Source organism: Canis lupus, chromosome 37, assembly GCF_003254725.2.
Source record: "Canis lupus dingo isolate Sandy chromosome 37, ASM325472v2, whole genome shotgun sequence".
Lineage (NCBI taxonomy): Eukaryota > Metazoa > Chordata > Mammalia > Carnivora > Canidae > Canis > Canis lupus.
Window position 1 is genome coordinate 26373614 of NC_064279.1, and position 22517 is coordinate 26396130.

At 60.1% G+C, this 22517-nt stretch overlaps 1 protein-coding gene across 8 annotated transcripts in view; it reads left to right on the forward strand.

Moving 5' to 3' along the window:
- The window catches only part of SPEG (striated muscle enriched protein kinase), a 57681-nt gene extending 36668 nt beyond the window's left edge, over positions 1 to 21013 (forward strand). For 7 of the 8 annotated variants that reach the window (XM_025442266.3, XM_049106823.1, XM_049106824.1 and 4 more), the window contains 26 exons: positions 109 to 315; positions 729 to 852; positions 972 to 1147; positions 3475 to 3587; positions 4036 to 4204; positions 4467 to 4563; positions 4710 to 4910; positions 6233 to 6290; positions 6762 to 6839; positions 6945 to 7123; positions 7627 to 7653; positions 8277 to 8429; positions 8613 to 8655; positions 9652 to 9720; positions 9985 to 11959; positions 12193 to 12324; positions 15607 to 15723; positions 15879 to 16046; positions 16158 to 16280; positions 16429 to 16596; positions 16703 to 17321; positions 17785 to 18024; positions 18127 to 18350; positions 19175 to 19250; positions 19448 to 19597; positions 19925 to 21013. In XM_025442266.3, the coding sequence (XP_025298051.3) occupies positions 109 to 315; positions 729 to 852; positions 972 to 1147; positions 3475 to 3587; positions 4036 to 4204; positions 4467 to 4563; positions 4710 to 4910; positions 6233 to 6290; positions 6762 to 6839; positions 6945 to 7123; positions 7627 to 7653; positions 8277 to 8429; positions 8613 to 8655; positions 9652 to 9720; positions 9985 to 11959; positions 12193 to 12324; positions 15607 to 15723; positions 15879 to 16046; positions 16158 to 16280; positions 16429 to 16596; positions 16703 to 17321; positions 17785 to 18024; positions 18127 to 18350; positions 19175 to 19250; positions 19448 to 19597; positions 19925 to 20117 (5879 nt within the window). In that variant the 3' untranslated portion in view covers positions 20118 to 21013. Of the gene's footprint in view, positions 1 to 108; positions 316 to 728; positions 853 to 971; positions 1148 to 3474; positions 3588 to 4035; positions 4205 to 4466; positions 4564 to 4709; positions 4911 to 6232; positions 6291 to 6761; positions 6840 to 6944; positions 7124 to 7626; positions 7654 to 8276; positions 8430 to 8612; positions 8656 to 9651; positions 9721 to 9984; positions 11960 to 12192; positions 12325 to 15606; positions 15724 to 15878; positions 16047 to 16157; positions 16281 to 16428; positions 16597 to 16702; positions 17322 to 17784; positions 18025 to 18126; positions 18351 to 19174; positions 19251 to 19447; positions 19598 to 19924 lie in introns of those variants that run through there. The other variant, XM_049106829.1, reaches the window with a different exon arrangement.
- The last annotated feature ends 1504 nt before the right edge of the window (positions 21014 to 22517 follow it).

Sequence of the window (22517 nt, forward strand, 5' to 3'; positions counted from 1 at the left end):
TGGGTCCTCAGAGCAGACTAACGATGAGCTTCTAGGTCCTGAGCCGGCTGGATGGGGGGCAGTGGGTGTCCCAGCAATGCCCACCTCCAGCAGCTGCTTCCCCACCAGACCCAGACGCCCTGACCTACACCGTGCAGCACCAGGTCCTGGGCTCGGACCAGTGGACAGCGCTGGCCACGGGCCTGCGGGAGCCCGTGTGGGCAGCCACAGGGCTGCGTAAGGGGGTCCAGCACATCTTCCGGGTCCTCAGCACAACCATCAAGAGCAGCAGCAAGCCCTCGCCCCCCTCCGAGCCTGCACAGCTTCTGGAGCATGGTGAGTCTGGGCCCCCCTGTGGGGTGGAGGCTGCTGGGCTGGAGAACTGGGTCTTCATGGTGGAGGCTCAGGGGCTGGTCTGGACATGCTGGCTGTGGTGGAAACAGCATGGCTGGGGGCGACCTCATCCAGTCCGAGCCCTTCTTTCTCCTGAAAGCATCATGCACAGTGGGCAAGGCTGAGTCTCTGGAGGCAGACAAGCTGTCGGGGGGGGGGGAGGGGGGGACACAGTCCCAGCTTCGCCACTTCTTGGCTGTGTGTCCTAGACAAATAGCTGAACCTCTCTGAACCTCAGCTTCCTCATCTGTAAAAAATGGAGCTCCTGTGGCAGTTGGGAGGGTTAAAGGTCTAGAGGGTAGGTGCTAAGGACCTGGTGTCAAGCACCACGTCAGCCTGTGCTCTCCTCTGGTCAGGCCCGCCCCTGGATGAGGCGCCCACTGTATTGGACAAGCCAGATGTCGTGTATGTGGTAGAGGGACAGCCCACCAGTGTCACGGTGACCTTCAACCACGTGGAGGCCCAGGTCGTCTGGAGGAGGTGGGGCCCGGCCCTGTGTATGCCTCACTGTCCCCCATGCGGCAATCCAGCTCTGGCCATCTTGGCCTGACCCCTCTGGCGCTGGATCTTGGGTGACCTCTCTGTCTTGTGTCTCTTAGCTGCCGAGGGGCCCTCCTAGAGGCGCGGGCAGGTGTGTATGAGCTGAGCCAGCCAGATGATGACCAGTACTGTCTTCGGATCTGCCGGGTGAGCCGCCGAGACGTGGGGCCCCTTACCTGTACTGCCCGCAACCGCCATGGCACACAGGCCTGTTCAGTCACACTGGAGCTGGCAGGTGGGTGACAGCAGGCCTCCTCCCCTCTCCTCACGCCCCCAGGTGTACACACCCCTCTGTCAGGCCCGTCCGTCGAATGGCTATAATAATACCAGCACTGGTGGAAGGAACGGTGATAGTGCTAATAAGATATTTATTGAGCACACTAGTATGTGCCAGGCTCAGCGCGGAGTACCTTCCACGTGTCACCTCGTGGAACGTTACATTAACCCAGCGAGATGGGGTTGGTTATTATCCTCATCTGACAGATGGGGAAACTGAGACTCAGAGAGTATGCTAAGGCACAGGCACAGGGGCCCACAACCTGGTAAGCACAGGAGCTGGGATTCAGGCCTGGGTGCTGTTCGCTCCTGTGTTAAACACGACAGGATGTACGTAGGACCCCAAGTATAACAAACATAGGGAGACCAAGTTAATTTCAAAAAGACTAAAAGCCCAGGCGAGCGCAGCTGATCGGCAGACTCCCAGCTCCAGGGACCCTGGCTGCCCTTTGGCACCAGCCTATTTGACAGAACCTCCTCCCGACCTTTGCCGTGAGGCCCCTTCGTATAATTTCTCCTTTAGAGATGTAGTCTCTCAACCGGGGGCACGCATTAAATAGTAATTGTCTTGTTTTCCGGTTTGTTAATTAACTCTAGACATATGTAACTGCCACTCAGAACTTCAGATCAGCGTGAGCTAAACAGTGTTACCTGCTGAGTAGATACAATTCCGACCAAATGCAAGGAAGTGACATCTTAGCGCAGGCACTCGTACGGTAGATGAATGTACGTCTGCTGGTGCTTTTTAAAAAATCGCTCAAGTTCCCTTGAAACCTTCAGAGAGCAGCCCCTCACCACCTCTAGACTAGAAACCAGATTCCTAGAGGGGCGGGAAGGGATCTTGAAAGTGGAAGCAAGTGGCCGCAGGGTGTGTGAGGAAGATGGGGGAGCCCTGCTGGCCCTGATGTCCCGTGGGGTTCCCCATCTCCCTTTTATATGTCTCCTCCCCTGCCCAGCTTCCCCCCACCTCCCCAACCCAGCCACACCCCTGGTACTTCCTTCTCAACCCTTTACTTTGCTCCTCTGAGCTTACCTACCATCTGCAAGACTCCTTGTTCTTCCCAGATACAGGAAGAACCCTAGGGTTTGGGGAGGCCCCAGCCCCTGAGAGTCCTGTAGCCCAGCCTGGCTGGGTCAGTGGCTGTGTCCCAGCCCACCAGGAGGCCGGGACTAGAACGGGCCTGGGGCTTGGATCTGCATGCCCTACCCACTGTGCTCACACACACCCCCCCACCCCCAGCTCCCAGGCAGGGCAGGGGTAATGGCCTCGTTCCCTCATATCTGCCTGAAGATCACTACCTGAAGGAGGTAGTGTCTTCTTCACTCCCTTTTATCTATATAAAACCAGGTTAGGCACCAGCGATGGGTGGTGATCCCTGCCCAGTGCTCCCCGCTCTTCCCCACCAGGCCTGCTCCCTCCCACTCTTCTTAAAGCTGAGATCCTCAAATAATGCTTAGGAGGCAGGACAGCGGGAAGTCACAGATTCCTCCACAAAGCACGTTGGAATATGCATTTAATTCCATCCTGAGAATTAGAAGCCACGTTTGCGGGGAAATAACATGAGCGCATGATACGCTCAGGGAATGAAATCACAGTCACGTGCGGGAGAGCCTAAGCTGAGACTCAGCACCTGATTGTTCGTCGGACCATCTCCCAGATGGTAAAAGGCTCCTTCAACATTTAAATAAGATTCAGAGAGAAAACATCAAGACAGAGGCAATGCCATTGGTGAATTTAATTCAGGGTCCCAGCCTGAGCTGCGTGCCGGGCCCGGGACCCTAGGGCCAGAGGTAGGGCCGTGCGGGAGGGCGCTCACCCACAGGGGGCAGCATGGGGCCATTCTGCGCCAGCCCATTAATGCAGCGAGGGAAGAAGCTCAGGGTGGCCAATCCCAATTTTTCCGGAGAGGCAGGAAATCCAGATTTCTTTTGTGTATGAAAATCTCCTAGTTTCAAAGCTGGCAAATGAATACTGACGAACCAACACAGCAAGGCTGCACCTTGTGGCTTAGGTTTTCTGAGATTTGGAGAACACCGTGTGTGGACACAGGGGAGAGCGCTTGGTCCAGGCTGGGAAGTCTGGTGTTCCCTGGGGGCCCCCCCTCAGTCTGAGAGCCACAGTGGGTGGGTGGGGTGCTGGGGCCCTGGGAGGCGCGGGGTGGGGTGGGGGTGTCTGGTGTTCTGTCTCAACCAGTTGCTGAGGGAGGGTTGGGAGCGGGACTGAGGAGGCAGGACTTGTGACCTCAGTGTTGTCACCCTGTCCTCCACCCCCGTGTTGTGTTTCAGAGGCCCCTCGGTTTGAGTCCATCATGGAGGACATAGAGGTGGGGGCTGGGGAAACCGCTCGCTTCGCTGTGGTGGTGGAGGGGAAACCACTGCCGGACATCATGTGGTACAAGGTCAGGGGGTGTCCGAGGCCTCAGGGGGCTGTTAGCAGGGGGCTGGCTGGGAGCCTGCGGGGAAGGAAGCAGGGATTTCTGCACAGGAGGTGTGTTGGCGCCTTAGGAGGAGGGGAGCCTGGACAGAGTAGGACAACGGTGTTGGCAGAGGTGCGGCTAGGAGAAGAAAGCAGGACCCGGGGATCTGTGTGATGCTGGGCGGGGGTGGGGGGGGCTGTTTCAGGACCCAGGGCACTAATGGGGGGGCTGCAGGGCTCTTAGTGGGAGATAAAAGTAGAGCTGATTTGGGGTGCTGAAGGCAGCAAGGCTCCTGGGGCTGGGGAGCGGGGCCCTTGGGTGGAAGGGCTCCTGGCCCCGAGGTAGGGATGAGACGGGCTCTTAGAGATAAGGTGGGTCCCAGGTAGAGGCAAGGCTAGACCCCAGCTGGAGGTGACGGCCCCCTCTGCAGGACGAGGTGCTGCTGGTGGAGAGTAGCCATGTGAGCTTCGTGTATGAAGAGAACGAGTGCTCCCTGGTGGTGCTCAGTACGGGGACCCAGGACGGAGGCGTCTACACCTGCACTGCTCGGAACCTGGCTGGGGAAGTCTCCTGCAAAGCCGAGCTGGCTGTGCGGTCAGGTGTGCTCAATGCAAAGGGAGAAGGGGAAACAAAGCACTTACTTCCAGAAAGGTGTCATGAGCCCCGGGCCAGGAGCCGCACACCAAACCCCTCACTCCTGACCCACCACTGTCTCCCAGCCCTGGCACTGGCACCCCACCTCGAGCCCCCACCATTCCTCCTCTTCTTTTGTCTCCGCCCATCTGCCTGCCTCACCCAGTCTCTGCCCTTTTTCTTCCCCTTCCCTCCTCCCCCACCTAACACTCGGCATCTCTTCTCCAGTCCAGACAGCCATGGAGGTCGAGGGGGCCGGGGAGGCCGAGGGACAGCGAGGAAAGAGACTCAGTGACTTCTATGACATCCATCAGGAGATCGGCAGGTGTGGGGCTAGGAGGGGCGATGGGGCTAGGAGGGGTGATGGGGCCCGGGAGCCCGGGGGGGGGCCTGGGCCTGAGGCTCGGAGAAGGCCGTGTGCCAGGGCTCCAGCAATGACCCAGCCCCTCACCTCCCTGTGTTGTCCCCCAGGGGTGCCTTCTCCTACCTGCGGCGCGTGGTGGAACGAAGTTCTGGCCTAGAGTTTGCGGCCAAGTTCATCCCCAGCCAGGCCAAGCCAAAGGCATCAGCGTGGCGGGAAGCCCGGCTGCTGGCCCGGCTTCAGCACGACTGCGTCCTCTACTTCCACGAGGCCTTTGAGAGGCGTCGGGGACTGGTCATTGTCACCGAGCTGTATCCTGGGATAGGCTGGGTGGATAGGGGACACGTAGCCAGTTAGCAACAGGTTTTATGCTTTAAGAAGTGGTCCCATTGACAGTCAGGAGGCACTGATCACCATCTGTGAGGTGTTCCCATTGACCATCGATAGATTGGGAGTTCTGAAGGCATCTTGGGAGTAGAGGCTGGAGACTTTAGCGAAAACCAACCATTTTTAGCACCCCTCCTCCAACCACCTTTTTCTTTTTATTTTTCAGCTTAAACCTACATAGCATTTAATGTGTTCCCGGCAGCGCTCTAGGAATTCGAAGACTATTAACCTATTTCATCCTCCTGTATACCTATCTCATGGAATTGTTTTTATCTCCATTTTTTTAATAGGATTTATTTATTTTAGAGAGATGAGGGTGGGAGGGGCAGAGGGAGAGGGAGAGACCCTCCCCCCCACCCCAGCAGATTCTGTGCTGTGGGCAGAGCCCAAGGCAGGGCTGGATCCCACAACCCTGAGATCAGGACCTGAGCTGAAACCAAGAGTCGGATGCTCAACCTACTGAGCTCCCACAGGCACCCCTTTTATTATATCCCCATTTTGCAAATGATAAAACTGAGGTATAGAGAGGTTAAGTAACTCATCCAGAGTTACAGGTTACCCAGCTAACAAAAGGTGTGCGCACGACGTGCAGTACAGTATATCCGGGGGTTCAGAGCGACCCTGTTTCAGATGAGCATAAGCACTAGCTGTATCTGGGAGGCTGTTTTCATAAAGAATGGATTTTTATCCTTTCGTGAGAGCTCTGGTTAAACAGAGGCACACCGTGCTAAGGATGCTGGGTGGTCAGCTTGTCCTTCCCGTTAGCAGGGTGGCCGCATCCTTCATTCCTGCCTCCCAGTCTGCACTGTTAGAACCCGGCCTTCAGCAAAATGCCCAGCTGTTACATGTCGTAGGCTTCTAGCTCATTCTCAAATGGAGGCAGGAAGTTGCATCCATGGTCAACAAAACTCTGGTCTAACTTGATTTTGTTAAATACCTAGCAGGGTGGTTGAGAGATGTCATCCCTGTTTTACACCTGAGTCAGCCTGAGCTCAAAGATATTGGGTAACTTGCCTGAGATCCCACAGCAAAGGAGAGGTCAAGCAGGGGGGTCTTCTCTGTGCCCCCCACCTGATGATGGGGGGAAGGGTAGAAACATGCCTGCGAACTGGTATTAGATGTGCTTTAAGGGGAAGGAGAACCGTGCAGACCTGGGGTCTGACTTGAGCTCTAGGGGTAGAGGGCACTGCCCAGGGAGGGCCCAGAAGTTGGCACTGGTCACTGTTCTCCTTGATCCGGGACACAGATGCACGGAAGAGCTGCTGGAGAGAATGGCCAGGAAACCCACCGTGTGTGAGTCTGAGGTGAGGGCAGAGGGTGGTCGGGGTCAGGTTGGGCACTGCTGTTTACCCACCTGAGCTCTGAGAACCGAGGGGTGGGTCCTGGGCCTGCCATCGGTGCCCATGAATAGGCCTGGGATGGTGGCGGCCCCTACCTCTGTTGCTACCCAGTTTCCTCACATAAACATTCCTCAGACATTTCTCTCCGAAGGAGCCCCACCTAGACTCTACGCAGTCTCACTGCTGTCCTGCCATGTAGCGCGGTGTAAGTTGTGCACTGCACGGTTCTATTTATTATAATGCACATGGCTCCCTCCGTAATTGAGCTATGCACCACCTGTGCAGCTGTACTTGGAGGCCCTAGATCTCAGACCTGCACCAGCCACCTGAAGGCTACTTCTCAGGCCTGGCCTGGCCTCTTGCCACAGTTCTGGCCATGATCAAACATAATACCCCACCCTTTCCCCACGGACTTTGGGCCTCCCATTCCCACAGATCCGGACCTACATGCAGCAAGTGCTAGAGGGAATATGCTACCTGCACGAGAACCACGTGCTGCACTTGGATGTCAAGGTGAGGTGCAGATGGGGCGAGGGAGCAGGCGCCTGGGTGGGAGGCAGGTGGTGCTGCATCCTCCCCCCTTGGCTCAGCTCCCATGCCCTTCCTTGTGCTCCGCAGCCTGAGAACCTGATGGTTTGGGATGGTGCCGAGGGTGAAGAGCAGGTGAGGATCTGTGACTTTGGGAATGCCCAGGAGCTGACCCCGGGGGAGCCCCAGTACTGCCGATACGGCACACCTGAGTTCGTGGCACCTGAGATTGTCAACCAGACCCCTGTGTCTGGGGTCACCGATGTCTGGTAATGTGGGCACGCTGGGCTGCTGGGGTGGACCAGGGTAGCTCCCCTCCGTGCTGCGCTGGGGCCTGGCTCCCTGGTGAGTGGGGCTTACCAAGCCCAGCTCCCTTCTCTGATAGGAGGTTGGTGGTATAGCTCCCAGGCACCCTTGCCCCTGTTACTACCTGCTGCTCATCAGAACTGACCTGATCATTCAAGGCCTTCTCCTGTCCTGTCTTGGCTCCTGATTCCCCTAGATGGGGGCCCTCTCTGCTGTCATGAGGCAGGCACGGCCCCTTGGTCCCCAGACTCCTCTATGCTTGCTGGGCTGGCCCCGCCATGACCCTTGACTCTCCAGGGACCTGGGGACCTCTGGGTTGAGAGTCCCCCTGAAGGAGGCATCCTGGTGCCCATCTGTCTCAGCGAGGTCCCTCTTCCCTGGATGAGGGGGAGCAGAGGTCCACTCCCTTCTGGTGGGTGGTGGGCCGCCGTCTACTTACCCACCTCTTACTCTCCTTTTCCCACAGGCCTGTGGGCGTTGTTGCCTTCCTCTGGTAAGGACCCCTCTGCACTCAGGGCCCCAGTTTCCGATGGTCTCCTAGCAAGCCCACCCCTAACATCTGCAGTTTGGGGCCTGCCATGTACCCCTGCTCCACACCCCTGCTCCACATGCACCACAAGGGGCCTCATGAGCATGGATGTGGATGCCCTAGTCTGCGGGTCCAAGCTCTGTCTACCACCATGCTCTTCCATAGGGGCAGGCTCGCTGGCAGCCTGTGTGCGTGGCTGCGTGTGGGGCTTAGTGCCATCTAGGCAGGGGACGGTGGGGCCCTGGGTGTTCAGACAGGCATAGAGTGGGAGGCTCAGGCTCAGGCTCCTCACCTCAGGGACAGGCCACGACTGGAGGTCCTCTGAAGGATGGGCCCAGGGCAGGGAGCTGGGGGCCAGGTTCTCAGGGCAGTATTGCTGCCTCCCCTGCTGGGGGCTGGAGGGTGGGCAGCACAGGCAGGAGTCTGAAAGAGACTACCTACCCTCTGCTCAGAGGCACCCGGCCTCTGCCGTCCCCGTAGCCCCAGGGCTCTGTCCCCAGCCCCGCGTGTCCCCTGGCATCCCTCGTCATCTCTGCCTCAGCCCCAGGACCCTGCCCACCTCCTGCCAGCCCTCTCTTCCTCTGCAGTCTGACGGGGATCTCCCCATTTGTTGGGGAAAATGATCGGACGACATTGATGAACATTCAAAACTACAACGTGGCCTTCGAGGAGACCACATTTCTGAGCCTGAGCAGGGAGGCCCGGGGCTTCCTCATCAAAGTGCTGGTGCAGGACCGGCTGTGAGTACAGGGCCCTGGGGAGCCCCTGACCCACAGAGTCCCCTCCACCCCCCACTCCTGCCCTAGCCTCTGCCCCTGGACAGTCATCCTCCCGACTCTTCGCAGGCCCCGTGTTCCCGTTTATGGGAGGGCTCACTGCATGAGTGATAAATAAATCCCTTCCTAATCCTCATTTCCTTCTAGGAGGCCAACCGCAGAGGAGACCCTGGAACATCCTTGGTTCAAAGTGAGTTAGTCTTGCAAGGTAGTGTGGTACCAGGGGTGGGAGGAGGGGGACCGTTATTAACAGCCCCATTGATTGAGTGCCTACTGTGTGCAGTAGTCATGATAGGCAGTTGATACATGCATGGTCCGTCAGCCTCACCATAGCTCTGCAGAGAGACTTTATACATTACTTCTATTTTGCTGATAAGGAAACAGGCTTAAGCTGGGGTATCATGGACTCCAAAGCACAGTTCTGGGTGCCCCCCCACCCCATCCTGGGCGTTCCTCATCAGGCTTTCCCCTGCCTCTCAAGTCCAGCTCAGGTCCTGCTCACTCCTATGTGTCCTGCACTGTGGTGGGTGGGTGGCCTGGCTGGCTTGGCCTCCTGGTTCATGTGGCCAGAACTCTCTAGACTCCAGGACTGCAGGGAACAATGCCAGGCAGAGGGGTGGAGTTCAGCAGATGACCCAGAAGGAGTGAGTGAGCCATCCATTGAGTGTTGTGCTGGGTCAACTGAAGGTTGAAGTTATCCCAGAATCTGTCCTTTGGAGTGTGAGCCTGGCCTCTCAGATCATAAAGCCTGGGTGGGTGGCTGGGGGGAGCATCTGTGTTGGTCTGGGCCACCAAAGCTCCAGATGTCTGGGATGCTGGCTCTACCTGGGGACAGGTGGTAGGCTGGGGGAGTGGAGCCCAGGCCAGGGGCCTAATAAGCACAGGCTCCTGAGGGCAGCCAGTGTACCAGGACAGGGCCCTGAGCCCCGGAGTAAGCCCCAAAGCCCACTCCGAGAGCCACTCGTTTTCTGCCTCCCCACCTATGTTCAGGGATTTTGTCCAACCCCAGGCACCTTGGCTGTGGGAGTTGTGACAGATCTAAGGAGAAAGGGGGCCCCAAGGATCCCGGACTCGGTGCTGCTCAGGCCACTGTCCTCTCCTGTGGACTTTGTCTCTCCAATGCCACACCTTGAGGATCTAGGTTGATGGAGGACTTTCTCTCAGGCCCTCTTTCCTGGGTTTGCAGACGCAGGCAAAGGGCGCAGAGGTGAGCACGGATCACCTAAAGCTGTTCCTTTCTCGGCGGCGGTGGCAGGTGAGTTTGCCCGGGTGCTGCCTCCGTGCCTCCCACCTTCTACTCTAGTTCTGCTCTCCGGCCCTGCCTGTTTCTATCCTGTGTCCTCACTTCCTGCTCGTGTATCTTCATCCACTTTGTGTTCTCTCAGCTCCCAGCTTCGCTTCTGTTCCCCGACCCTCTGCCTGCCCTCTGTCTCCTCCCCGAGGGGCTGAGGTGGGCCTGAGTGGGCCAGTCTGGCCCTAGGGGGCCCTCTTGGGTCTGACCGCAGCACCCTGTCCCCAGCGCTCCCAGATCAGCTACAAGTGCCACCTGGTGCTGCGCCCCATCCCTGAGCTGCTGCGGGCACCCCCGGAGCGGGTGTGGGTAGCCGTACCCAGAAGACCACCCCCCAGTGGGGGGCTGTCATCCTCCTCTGACTCAGAAGAGGAAGAGCTGGAGGAGCTGCCTTCTGTGCCCCGGCCACTGCAGCCCGAGTTCTCGGGCTCCCGGGTGTCCCTCACTGACATTCCCACTGAAGATGAGGCCCTGGGGACCCCAGAGGCTGGGGTGGCCACCCCCATGGACTGGCAGGAGCAGGGAAGGGCCCCCTCTCGGGAGCAGGAGGCCCCCAGCCCTCAGGCCCTCCCCTCCCCAGGCCAGGAGCCCCAAGCTGGGTCCAGCCCCCAGCGGAGAGAGCTCCGGAGGGGCAGCTCTGCCGAGAGCGCCCTGCCCCGGGCCGGGCCAAGGGAGCCGGGCCGGGGCCTGCATAAGGCGGCCTCTGTGGAGCTGCCGCAGCGCCGAAGCCCCAGCCCGGGGGCCACCCGCCTGACCCGGGGAGGCCTGGGTGAGGGCGAGTACGCCCAGAGGCTGCAGGCCCTGCGCCAGCGGCTATTGCGGGGAGGCCCTGAGGATGGTAAGGTCAGTGGCCTCAGGGGCCCTCTGCTAGAGAGCCTAGGGGGCCGGGCCCGGGATCCCCGGCTGGCCCGGGCCGCCTCCAGCGAGGCAGCACCTTGCCACCAGCCCCCACCTGAGACACGGGGCCTGCAGAAGAGCAGCAGCTTCTCGCAGGGTGAGGCGGAGCCCCGGGGCCGGCACCGCCGCGCTGGGGCGCCCCTCGAGATCCCCGTGGCCAGGCTTGGGGCCCGCAGGCTGCAGGAGTCTCCCTCCCTGTCCGCCCTCAGTGAGGCCCAGCCACCCAGCCCGGCGAGGCCCAGTGCCTCCAAACCCAGTGCCCCCAAGTCTTTGAAGCCTGCCGCCAGCACACCCAGCGATGCCCCGCAGCCCGTGGCGCCCCAGCCTGCCCAAGAGAAGGCCCCAGAGTCCAGGCTAGAGCCAGTCCCAGCCCCCAAGCCTACACAGCCTGCCCTGGCACCTCGAAGCCCAGAGCCCCCCCTCACACCCTATGCCCAGATCATGCAGTCCCTCCAGCTGTCAGGCCACACGCGAGGCCCCCTGCAGAGCCCCGGGGCACCTCCAGCCGAACCCAGGCCCCACCCGGCCGTGTTCGCCCGCGTGGCCTCCCCACCCCCGGGGGCCTCGGAGAAGCGCGTGCCTTCGGCTGGGGCGCACCCCGTGCTGGCCGAGAAAGCTCGGGTCCCCACAGTGCCCCGCAGGCCAGGGAGCAGCCTCAGCAGCAGCATCGAGAACCTGGAGTCAGAGGCCGTGTTCGAGGCCAAGTTCAAGCGCAGCCGCGAGTCGCCCCTGTCGCGGGGGCTGCGGCTGCTGAGCCGCTCGCGCTCCGAGGAGCGGGGGCCGTTCCGCGGCGCGCAGGAGGAGGACGGCATGTACCGGCCCAGCCCGGCGGGCACGCCCCTGGAGCTGGTGCGGCGGCCCGAGCGCTCCCGCTCCGTGCAGGACCTCAGGCCGCTCGGGGAGCCGGGCCTCGTCCGCCGCCTGTCGCTGTCGCTGTCCCAGCGTCTGCGGCGGACCCCGCCGGCGCAGCGCCACCCGGCCTGGGAGCCCCGCGGCGGGGACGGGGAGAGCTCGGAGGGCGGCAGCTCGGCCCGGGGCTCCCCGGTGCTGGCCGTGCGCCGGCGGCTCAGCTCCACGCTGGAGCGCCTGTCCAGCCGGTTGCAGCGCAGCGGCAGCAGCGAGGACTCGGGGGGCGCGTCGGGCCGCAGCACGCCCCTGTTCGGGCGCCTGCGCCGGGCCACGTCGGAGGGCGAGAGCCTGCGGCGCCTCGGCCTCGCGCAAAACCAGCTGGCGGCCCAGGCCGGCGCCGGCGCGCCTTCCGCCGAGTCCCTGGGCTCCGAGGCCAGCGCCACGTCGGGGTCCTCAGGTGAGCGCGGGGCGGCGGGACGGCAGGGGCGGGGCCCGGGAGCGCTGCAGGGCGGCTCTGGAAGGGACCCCCGGGCTTGGCGGGCGGGGGCGGCGGCAGGCCGAGCGGCCGAGGCTGGTGCGCCTGGTGCGCCTGGTGCGGGGCCTGCTGCACCTCTGCTGCTCTGGGCTGAGCCCCGCAGGGAGCTTCCTAGGACTGGCTGCGCGAGCGCTCATGGGTCTGGGTCTCCGCAGCTCCTGGGGAAAGCCGAAGCCGGCGGCGCTGGGGCCTCTCCCGGCTGCGAAAGGACAAGGGGTTATCACAGCCCAACCTGTCCGCCGGTGCCCAGGAGGACTTGGGGCACCAGTACGTGCGCAGTGAGTCAGGTAATAGAGGCCTGCTGGGTGCGCCGCCCCCTCCCGGCCCCAGGGGCAGGCATCGCGGGTGGAGCCCCCCTGAGGAGCCTGCGCAGTCGTGGAAGGGCCCTGGAAGCAGGAAAACCATAAGAACGGCGTTAACTGGTTCCATCAACTAGTGATGCTGCCTGTCCTAGAATCGCTTTGGGAGCGCTGCCTCCTCCAACCCTCCCACGTTGTTTAGGAACTATTCTCACCACTGTCCCCATTTTACCGGTGAGGAACCGGGCTTAGCCGCGCTAAGGAGCTCATCCAAGTCACAGAGCTGGTGTAGTAAGTAAGTGGAGCAGCCAAAGAGTTGGGCTGAATGGTCCTCTGCAGCCCGACCCCAGAGGTGGCTTTGGGACACCAGACTTATGCCTCTCTTGGCTAGCCTCCTCGCTCACCAGAGACCCTAAGAGACCCTAACAGGTGTCTGTAAGTGAGCAGCGATCTGAAGGAGCATAGGATAAGGCTCCCCTGACCCCACAGCTCCCCTCCAAATGTGTGTGTGCTTGAATGCACGCTCAAGGACACTCTCTCTCCCAGCCCAGAAGCCCACAATCTGTACTGTGCCCCCAATTCCCCATTCCTCCATAGCCCTGAGCACCCTGGCTGTCCTTCCCCGTCATCCTCCCTGCCCCCACAGAAGGGACAAGCAGCCATCAGGGCTTTTTGCTGCGGGGAGGGGGACTTGGGATATGCCCTGCTCTGTTTCTCTGCCCAGGTGTCCTGGGGCTGCAGGGAGAGAGGTCTTCTCCACCTGGGATCACCCCACTCTCCCACTCGAAATGGGATCATTACTCAGGGACCATAAGCAAAGGCTTCAGGGGCCAGGTGTCCCAGACCAGCACGCAGATAGGAGCGGGCCCACCAAGCCAGGCTGTGTGCAGGATCTCTATCAGTCACCAGTTCCCTAATAAAACCCCTCAGCGCCGTCCCTGCCGTGCCGCAGCTGTGCTTGGGGTGATTGTGTCCAGCTTTGGCCAGGGGAGCTGGGGTGTCTTCCTTGAGGCAGCAGGGGCTGTAGCCAGCAAAGAGGAGGGAAGGAGGCCAGCCGGTGGGGGCAGGGGTAGAAAAGGCAGGGAAAGAGAGATAAGCCAGCCCTGAGGCCTGGGGACAGCTGACTCCTTCCCACTGGGGCTACTCTCCCAGCTCCATTTTGCTTGTGCAGCTAATTCCCTGCCGAGGCAGTGTCCCCTTACCTCATCCTCTCCCCCCTCCCTGCCGGCAGAAGGCTGTCCCTATCCACTTTAACAACTTGGGCTGGCCTCCGAGGGATTGGGGTGGGACTGGCGGGGCTGAGCTGGGGTTACCTTTCACCTCTCCTCCTGGTCCCCCCTCTCTGTCCCCTACCCAGTACCCTCACTTGGTCTGGAGGCAGCCACTGATGAAACTATATTTACCTTGTGTCGTTGGAGCCTTGGTGTGGGACCCCTCCTTGGGGACACTGGGGTATAGCATGAAAGTGAAGGGTCGTGCTAGGTGTCCTAGTATTTTTTTTTTTTAAGATTTTATTTATTCATGAGAGACACAGAAAGAGGTAAAGACACAGGCAGAGGGAGACGCAGGCTCCCTGCAGGCAGCCTAATGCGGGACTCAATTCCCGGACCCCAGGATCACACCCTGAGCCGAAGGCAGACGCTCAACCACTGAGCCACCCAGGTGTCCCTGTCCTGGTATTCACTCCGGCTCAGCATTCCTCCCCTGCTCAGGTCGTTCCCACCTTCACTCCCTCCCGGTTCTTCAGACAGGCAGTAACTGGGGCTCCCAGGGGTATGGTCCCCTCAGCTCTCTCTGCCCATGGGGAATAATGTACCCCTTACCCCACACCCCAGGGGTCTGGACCAGATTGGGATTTTTCTAAGGAGACTTCCCAGGGAGCAGGAAGGCAAATCTTCATGACACCAAGGAGCCACAGGTGGGCTGCAGTGCAGGGAAGACCTTGGCCCGTCCACAGCTCAGCCACGGGCACGTTCACCAGCCGGCTAGGAGGTCAGCTTTGCTGAAACAGCCTCTTTCTCTGGGAGTCTGTCCCTGACTCCTCTCCTGGGCACGCAGAGGCGCAGTAATCACAGCAACAATAAAAGCTGACACGTATGAGTGTTTGTCATATATTAGACCCGTGTGAAGCACTTCACATGCCTCTTAATCCTCACCAAAGCCTAGGAGCTTCGTATTGTGGTTTTCCTCAATTTACAGACAAAATATGGTCCAAGGTCATCCAGGTACTGTCCCTTGTCCCTCCAGAAGCTCTCACTACTTAGCTGACCTGAAGGAGTATGTACAAGACCCCAGGTGGGACGAGGGGCCGGGGAGGCTGACACACTTCCGGGGTGTGCCCTGTTTGCCTTGACTTTAGATCTTTTGAGACTGTACATTTTGTGTTTTTTGTTTTGTTTTGTTTTGTTTTTTTAGGATTTTATTTACTCATGAGATACAGAGAGAGAGAGGCAGAGACACAGGCAGAGGGAGAAGCAGGCTCCATGCTGGGAACCCGACATGGGACTAGATCCCTGGTCTCTAGGATCAGGCCCTGGACTGAAGGTGGCACTAAACCACTGAGCCACCCGGGCTGCCCTTAAAAAATCTTCTTAAAAAAAGATTTTATTTGTTAATTTGAGAGAGTGAGCGCGAGAAAGAGAGCACAAGAGCATGAGCAGCAGAGAGGAGCAGAGGGAGAGGGAGAAGCAGGTTCCCTGAGGGAGCCCAACATGGGGCTTGATCCCAGGACCTCAGGATCATGACCTGAGCTGAAGGCAGATGCTTAACCAACTGAGCCACCCAGGCGCCCAGAGACTACCCCTCTTGATTGAATGTTATGTTCAATCCCAGGAGTCTCTGCTCAGGTCACTGGATCCTGTCACTTGCCCTGTGGTGCCTCAGAGGGAATGGGCATTGCAGAATCTTAATCAGTATAGAATCTTAATCCATATTTATTTTTATTTTATTTAACAAATGCTTATAGAACACCTACTTCGTTCCAGGCCCCGCTCCAAGTGGTTTAGAAACCTATGACATAGCTCACAAGCATCTTTCATAGTCAATGAAAGGAAAAGATAGCACTACACCCAGGGAAGATGATACTGAACCCAAAGAAAACTCCTGAAGGCATGACTTGGGGTTTTCCTTCCCACATCTGACTGAGAAGAGACAACCTTCCAATCTGCTCCCCACTGGCAGCACCAGCCCTCATACACGCCGTCCCCTCCCTCAGCCAGTCAGTGAGCCAGGGTTCCCACACACCCATGGCTATCTCTGTCCTCCCGCCAGATTTCCCCCCGGTCTTCCACATCAAACTCAAGGACCAGGTGCTGCTGGAGGGAGAGGCAGCTACCCTGCTCTGCCTGCCAGCGGCCTGCCCCACACCCCGCATCTCCTGGATGAAAGGTAAGAGTGCTTCTCTCACGGTGGCGGGGAGTAGGCAAGTGGCCCCAAGGCCAGGGGATGCTCAGGGGAGGTGGCAACTCAGGGCAGGGGGGGCCGCTGCAGGACCCCATGTGCTGTCTCACTCAGCAGCCCCCTGTGCTCCTCCCGGCCCCTAGACAAGCAGTCCCTACAATCAGAGCCGTCAGTGATCATCGTGTCCTGCAAAGATGGACGGCAGCTGCTGAGCATCCCCCGGGCGGGCAAGCGACATGCTGGGCTCTACGAGTGCTCAGCCACCAACGTCCTAGGCAGCATCACCAGCTCCTGCACCGTGGCTGTGGCCCGTGAGCCTGGGGCAGGGACTGAGGGGGGCAGTGATGGCACGTGGTAGGGTAGGGCTGGAAGGGCCTGGAGCTGCATAGAGGGGCTCACTGGGGCTCCCCTCCTCTTGCCAGGCATCCCAGGAAAGTTAGCTCCTCCTGAGGTGCCCCAGACCTACCAGGACACGGCGTTGGTGCTCTGGAAGCCGGGAGACAGCCGGGCACCTTGCACGTACACGCTGGAGCGGCGGGTGGATGGTGAGGGCGGTCAGGCCGGTGGGAGGAGGGGGTGGGGGGCGGAAGGCGCACAAGCCCTGGGGACCATCACCCTCCCTGGGCTCCTCACAGCCCGGAGGGCTTGGGCCACCCCTCCTGTGGCCTCAGCCCCTCCCCCGTGCTGCCACAGGGGAGTCGGCCTGGCACCCCGTTAGCTCAGGCATTGTCGACTGTTACTACAACGTGACCCACCTGCCGGTTGGTGTGACCATGAGATTCCGGGTGGCCTGCGCCAACCGTGCCGGGCAGGGGCCTTTCAGCAACCCCTCTGAGAAGGTCGTCGTCAGGGGCGCGCAAGGTCAGTGGGGCAAGTAGGGGGGTGGCCAGAGAACAGAGGGGCCCCTGAGCACCCTGGTTTCACCAGCGCGGGGCAGCAGGTGACGATTTTCTTTGTCTTTGCTTAGATTCCTCAGTCCTGCCATCTGCTGCTCACCAAGACGCCCCTGTTACCTCAGGGCCGGCCAGGAGCCCGCCGCCTCACTCTCCTACCTCACTGGCCCCATCCCCCACCCCCACCCCAGCTTCCACTCCTGCTCCTGCAGCCCCTACGCTGGCCACTCTCAGCCCCTCGTCTCCTCCAGCACCCCCCAGCCAGGCCTTGTCCTCACTCAAGGCTGTAGGTCCGCCCCCCCAAACTCCCCCACGAAAGCACAGGGGCCTGCAGCCTGCCCAGCAAGCAGAGCCCACCCCACCCAGTGCCCAGGCCACCCCGAGTGAGCCCAAGTCTTCCGTCCCTGACACTGGGACCCCAACCCCAGCCTCCACCCCTCCGGGGGCGAAACCAGCGGCCTCCTCTACTCCCCTGTACATGGTGACCTCCTTTGTGTCTGCGCCCCCAGCCCCTGAGCCCCCAGCCCCCGAGCCCCCTCCTGAGCCCAAGGTGACTGTACGAAGCCTCAGCCCGGCCAAGGAGGTGGTCAGCCCTGCTGTGGGTGGTCTCCCCAGCTCTCCTAGTCCGGAGGCCACCACTCTTCGACAGGGGCCCCCGCAGAAACCCTACACCTTCCTGGAAGAGAAGGCCAGGCAAGTGGGTCCAGGAATGGGAGGAGGACAGAGTGGGGGAGCAAGTGGGACGCAGGGAACACAGGCATTCAGAGAGAAGACCAGGCTGCCCTGGACGGGGCTGAGGAGGGGCTGAGATCCGGGTGCCTGGCATGACTGAGTTCAGATTTCCTCTGTGGGACACGGTGCTAAGCTCTTTAACAAGTGATGTCACTTATTCTTCGCAACTCTGAGAGAGAGAGAGAAAGAGACCACTATTACCATCGCCTGTTTCACAGATGAGAATACTGAGATGGAAAGGTTATAGGATTGGCCTGAGGTACAGAGCCAGTGAGGGGCGGAGCTGAGACTCTAACCACAGTTCCTAGGACTGAACTTCAGGGGCCACACTCAGAACCACTGCATACTTGCCCCCAGAGGTCCCTGTTCCTTTCCTCTGAGTGTGTGGTGTGTCCTCCCCGCCTCCCCCACCCCACACATGTAGGGGCCGCTTCGGTGTGGTGCGAGCATGCCGGGAGAACGCCACCGGGAGGACGTTCGTGGCTAAGATCGTGCCCTACGCGGCCGAGGGCAAGCGGCGCGTCCTGCAGGAATATGAAGTGCTGCGGACACTGCACCACGAGCGGCTCATGGCCCTGCACGAAGCTTACATCACCCCACGTTACCTCGTGCTCATAGCTGAGAGCTGTGGGAACCGGGAGCTCCTCTGTGGGCTCAGTGACAGGTGCCTGGGCCTTCTGGGAGGTGTGGGGGGGTGAGGGGCAAGAGTAGGGGGAGCTGAGCTGGGGTGTCACCTGCTTTGCCTGGGCACCGCCCCCACCCCCAGGTTCCGGTATTCAGAGGACGACGTGGCCACCTATGTGGTGCAGCTGCTGCAAGGCCTGGACTACCTCCACGGCCGCCACGTACTGCACCTGGACATTAAGCCCGACAACCTGCTGCTGGCTCCTGACAATGCCCTCAAGATTGTAGACTTCGGCAGCGCCCAGCCCTACAACCCCCAGGCCCTGCGGCCCCTTGGCCACCGCACAGGCACGCTGGAGTTCATGGGTGAGGGCGCTGTGCCAGCCAGGCTCGGGGCTCGGGGTTCTACCCAAGGGACAGCAGCCAGGGCTCACTCCCTTCACCCACACAGGTGCAAGCACCCAACTCAGTCCTCTCTGTGCATCTTCTTTTTTCAGTTTACCTTCAGGATAGCCCTGGAGATTGGCATAACGTTACCCTCATTTTACAGACAAAAAAGAGGCGTGGCGAGGTTAGGTATTTGTCCAATGTCGGTTATAAATGGTAGAGCCAGGGTTTGGTGACACTGGACAGAGAGTCCATGATTAACAGATACATAAGTAAGGTAAACCAGCTACCCTTAAGCCACCTACTAAGTACCTGACGTTCATTAGCTCTCCTCCTTGGCGTTACTCTACAAGCCACCCTTCACGGATGAGGAAGTGGGAGAGCCAGTGAGGTGTAGTACTCGCCAGCCTCCCAGAGCTAGAAGGCACAGGCCTGGGATTAGAACCAGCCGGACGGATCTCCAAGGCTCTTTGCCGTGGGGTTGGTCATGATCTTGGTGAATGGGTGTCCTGCCTCTGTGCTGATCTGAGGGAACTAGTGACCCCAGTACTCAACTGTTCCTCTCCGGTTCTGGGGACCCCACCATTCAGTACCTGGGCTGGTTCCTCAGGTGGCCCACATCTCCCCCCGGGGGCCACCCTCACTCCCATCTGGCCTGCTGGGTCCAGGGCCTGTTGCTTTGGTTGTACCCAGGGTCTTGTGACCTGGACATTGCCCCACTCCTCAAGCCCCCAGGGGCCTCCCCTGTCTCTCCTGCTCCTCTGCCATCAGGAAGCTTCAGCTTGGCCTCTGTCTCCTGTCAGCTCCTGAGATGGTGAAGGGAGATCCCATCGGCTCTGCCACAGACATCTGGGGAGCAGGCGTGCTCACTTACATCATGTGAGTGCCCTAGGATGCACCTTCCGCCTCTACCCTGTCCCTCTCAGCCTCCCCAACGTGGCGCGTGTGGGGAGCCCAGGCATGCAGTAGACCTGTCTCTGAGCACTGTGCCCCTCTGAACCCCCACACTGACGTCCCCCTGGGGCTGTGAGCTGACCTACAGTCCACATGTGTCAACTGAACTGTTTCCACAACAGGCTCAGTGGACGCTCCCCGTTCTATGAGCCAGACCCCCAGGAAACAGAGGCTCGGATTGTGGGGGGCCGCTTTGATGCCTTCCAGCTCTACCCCAACACCTCCCAAAGTGCCACACTCTTCTTACGAAAGGTCCTCTCAGTACATCCCTGGTGAGTAGGCCCCAAGCTTGCCACCCCCCAGCATTACCTGCCCCCATTGCCGCCTCAGAATCCCAAGCCCGAGCCAAAGATCCCCCAATTCCTCCCCGGCCACCACTAATATACCGCTGTTGCTATCACTAAGTGGTTGTTCTAAGCCCACCATTGGTGCTTCTAAAGCCCTGTGAGGTAGGCCGAATCACCTTCCCCATTCCAGAGATGGGGAAACTGAGCCCAAGTTGGCCAGGATCCCTGGCATGGGGATGTGAATGGGACTGGGACTTGGGTCGGCGGGAGGCAGAGCCTTCTAGGCTCACTGGCCCTGGCCGGGCCTGGCAGGAGCCGGCCCTCCCTGCAGGACTGCCTGGCCCACCCGTGGCTGCAGGACGCCTACCTGATGAAGCTGCGCCGCCAGACGCTCACCTTCACTACCAACCGGCTCAAGGAGTTTCTGGGCGAGCAGCGGCGCCGCCGGGCCGAAGCTGCCACCCGTCACAAGGTGCTGCTCCGCTCCTACCCGGGTAGCCCCTAGCGGCTCGGACCACAGCCCGGCCTCGGGCTTCCACTCGGGGTTCCGCTGTGGCCGCGGGACATTCCAGGGCCCATCCAGAGCCAGGTGGGCCCGGGGCTTCGGACATCACCAGCAGCAACATCCAGCCGGGCTATTACCTCATGGACCTGCAGGGACAGAGGCCCCGGGCTTTGCCGATGCCACCCCGGCCAGAGCCTGAGGGCGAGATCCATGGGCCAGGCTGGGTGGGGTGAGGGCGCAGGAGCAGAGGAACAGGAAGGGCAAGAAGGGAACCGGTGAGAGGTCAGGAAAAGAAGCCAAGGGGTAGGGAGAGGAGACTTGAGGAAGCTTCTGGGGGTAGCGACGGTGTGTCCAGGGGAGAACGGACTGGGAAAGGTATGAAGAGCTGGAGAGGAGGGAAAGGAAGGAGCCCAGGGTGTCGGGGCCACGGGCTGGGAGTGAGTGTTGGTGAAGCAGGGACAGGACATGGAGACAGTGCTAGGGAGCCAGAGCTAGCATGTGAAGGAGGGCAGTGAGGCGGGGCGGGGTGGGGGGGGGGAGAGAGGACCTAGGTTGGGTGGGAGGAGTGGGCTAATTGCCAGCATCCCGAGAAGAAGCTGGAGGGCTAGGGAGAGTCAGGAGGCAGGGATTACTGGAGCCAGCACTTTCCTGTCCTCCCCGTCCCAGTGGATGCAGCTCTGAACACTCTGTGCTGGCCCAAGGAGGTCCCCACCACCCCCTGTGGCCTTCGCCCTTCCTCCCATTCATATTTATTTATTTATTGACTTTTATGAAATTTCCCTTCCATCCAATTCCTATTGCCCGTGTTGTCCAGACCATCCCCTCACCCCAGCCATCCAGCTGTCTGTGCAGCTGTTTGTCTGTCACAAGGAAAATAAAAATGGCAAGCAGCAGGACCTACGTGTGATCTGTGGGAGAGGGAAGGCTGGGGGTACAGGATTGCCGGGGGTGCCAGCACGAGGGCATCTCAGCCTTCTCTCATCCAGTGAGAGCTTTAACAAGGCTCCTGACCCTGACCCTGCTGGGCCCTCACCTCTCCCTCATTCCTAGAGGGAGGAGGGGCTTCTGCCTCTGCACCAGAAGTTTCTGGAGGCCTGGCAGGACTCCACCACTACCCTTTAACCAGACTCTGGTGGCCCCCACCTCTTTTCACATTTGTCATTGCAACTTGGAATGCGCCAGCCCACACCCCAAGGCTGGCGCGGCCCCAGAGACAGGCTGGCTCTGGTCCTGGCCCCGGAGCAGGAGGGGTTTCATCATGATGACTGGCGAGATCGCGATGACGGTGTGAAGCGCCACAGAAGAAACCAGGACAGCTCCAGCTCCATGCTTTGGTGTTCGAGCGCCGATCGGGGCACGTGGGGCATCAGCTGCGCGAGGCTCTGGTCGCTGTGTCTGCTGAGGTGGGGCCACAGACGAGCATCTCCTAGAGCCAGGGGACACACGCACTTGGACATCCCTGTCCTCGTGGCATGCCAGGGAGTCTGATGGGTGCTACGGCTGCTTGACTGCAGCTGCTCCCCTGCAAGACCACAGACTGGCTACTGGGTTCTACAACTGAGCTGTCCTGCCCAGAGGTGGAGGCGAGGGGGGAGCCAGTTCTCCTTGTGTCCAGGGAGGGGGCTGTTTCCCGCCTCTCCCCCAGCTTGGGAGCTCCGTTCCTGGCAAAGGGAATGGAGTACAGTCTCCTCCCACCCGGGGCGGAGAGGGCTAGCGCTGGTGTGTTGCTGATTGAGGTTGAGGGTCCCTTGGCTCTGGCCCAAACACCCTTTTGCCCAACCTGGCCCAGCCCAGCCTCTGTGGCTTCTCAGGACCCCAGGGAAGAGGCAAGCCCCATCATCATAAAATAACAGGCTGTTCAAGCCAGCTGGAAGGGACTAGAGGGACGTCTTGCCCACCTGTCACTTTAGCGATGAAGATATACAGTTTGCCTGTGAGAATCTTTAATCCCCTACTCACTGCAAGTGTTTTCATATAAAAATGAGGTGCCTGAACTCATATCTTGATAAATGGTAAAATTCCTCTCCCGTCCCCACTCTGATCTCGAGCTCCCTTCCCATCTCCATTGAAAATGGCATGTGAACTGCTTGTTCCAAACCCGGAGGAGCAAAGGTAATTTATGTCAGCAGAGCTGTGTCAAAATTGCTCTGATCAAAAGGTGACAGTGCTCTACACCTGGGCAGGCAGTTACAAGGTGTGGAAGCAAGGCTCCATCTGGTTCCCTAGGTTGGGTAGCCTGGACTCCAGGTAAGTCCCAGGGGGGCAAACCAAACCCCTTCTTCTCCCGGGCAGTCTCATGCCCCTGTCTACTAGTTTACGACCCAAAAGGGGCTTGGGAGACCCTAAAACTAGAGAGTCAGTACTAATGCCCATCCCCGGGGGCAGTCAGACCCAGCCCAG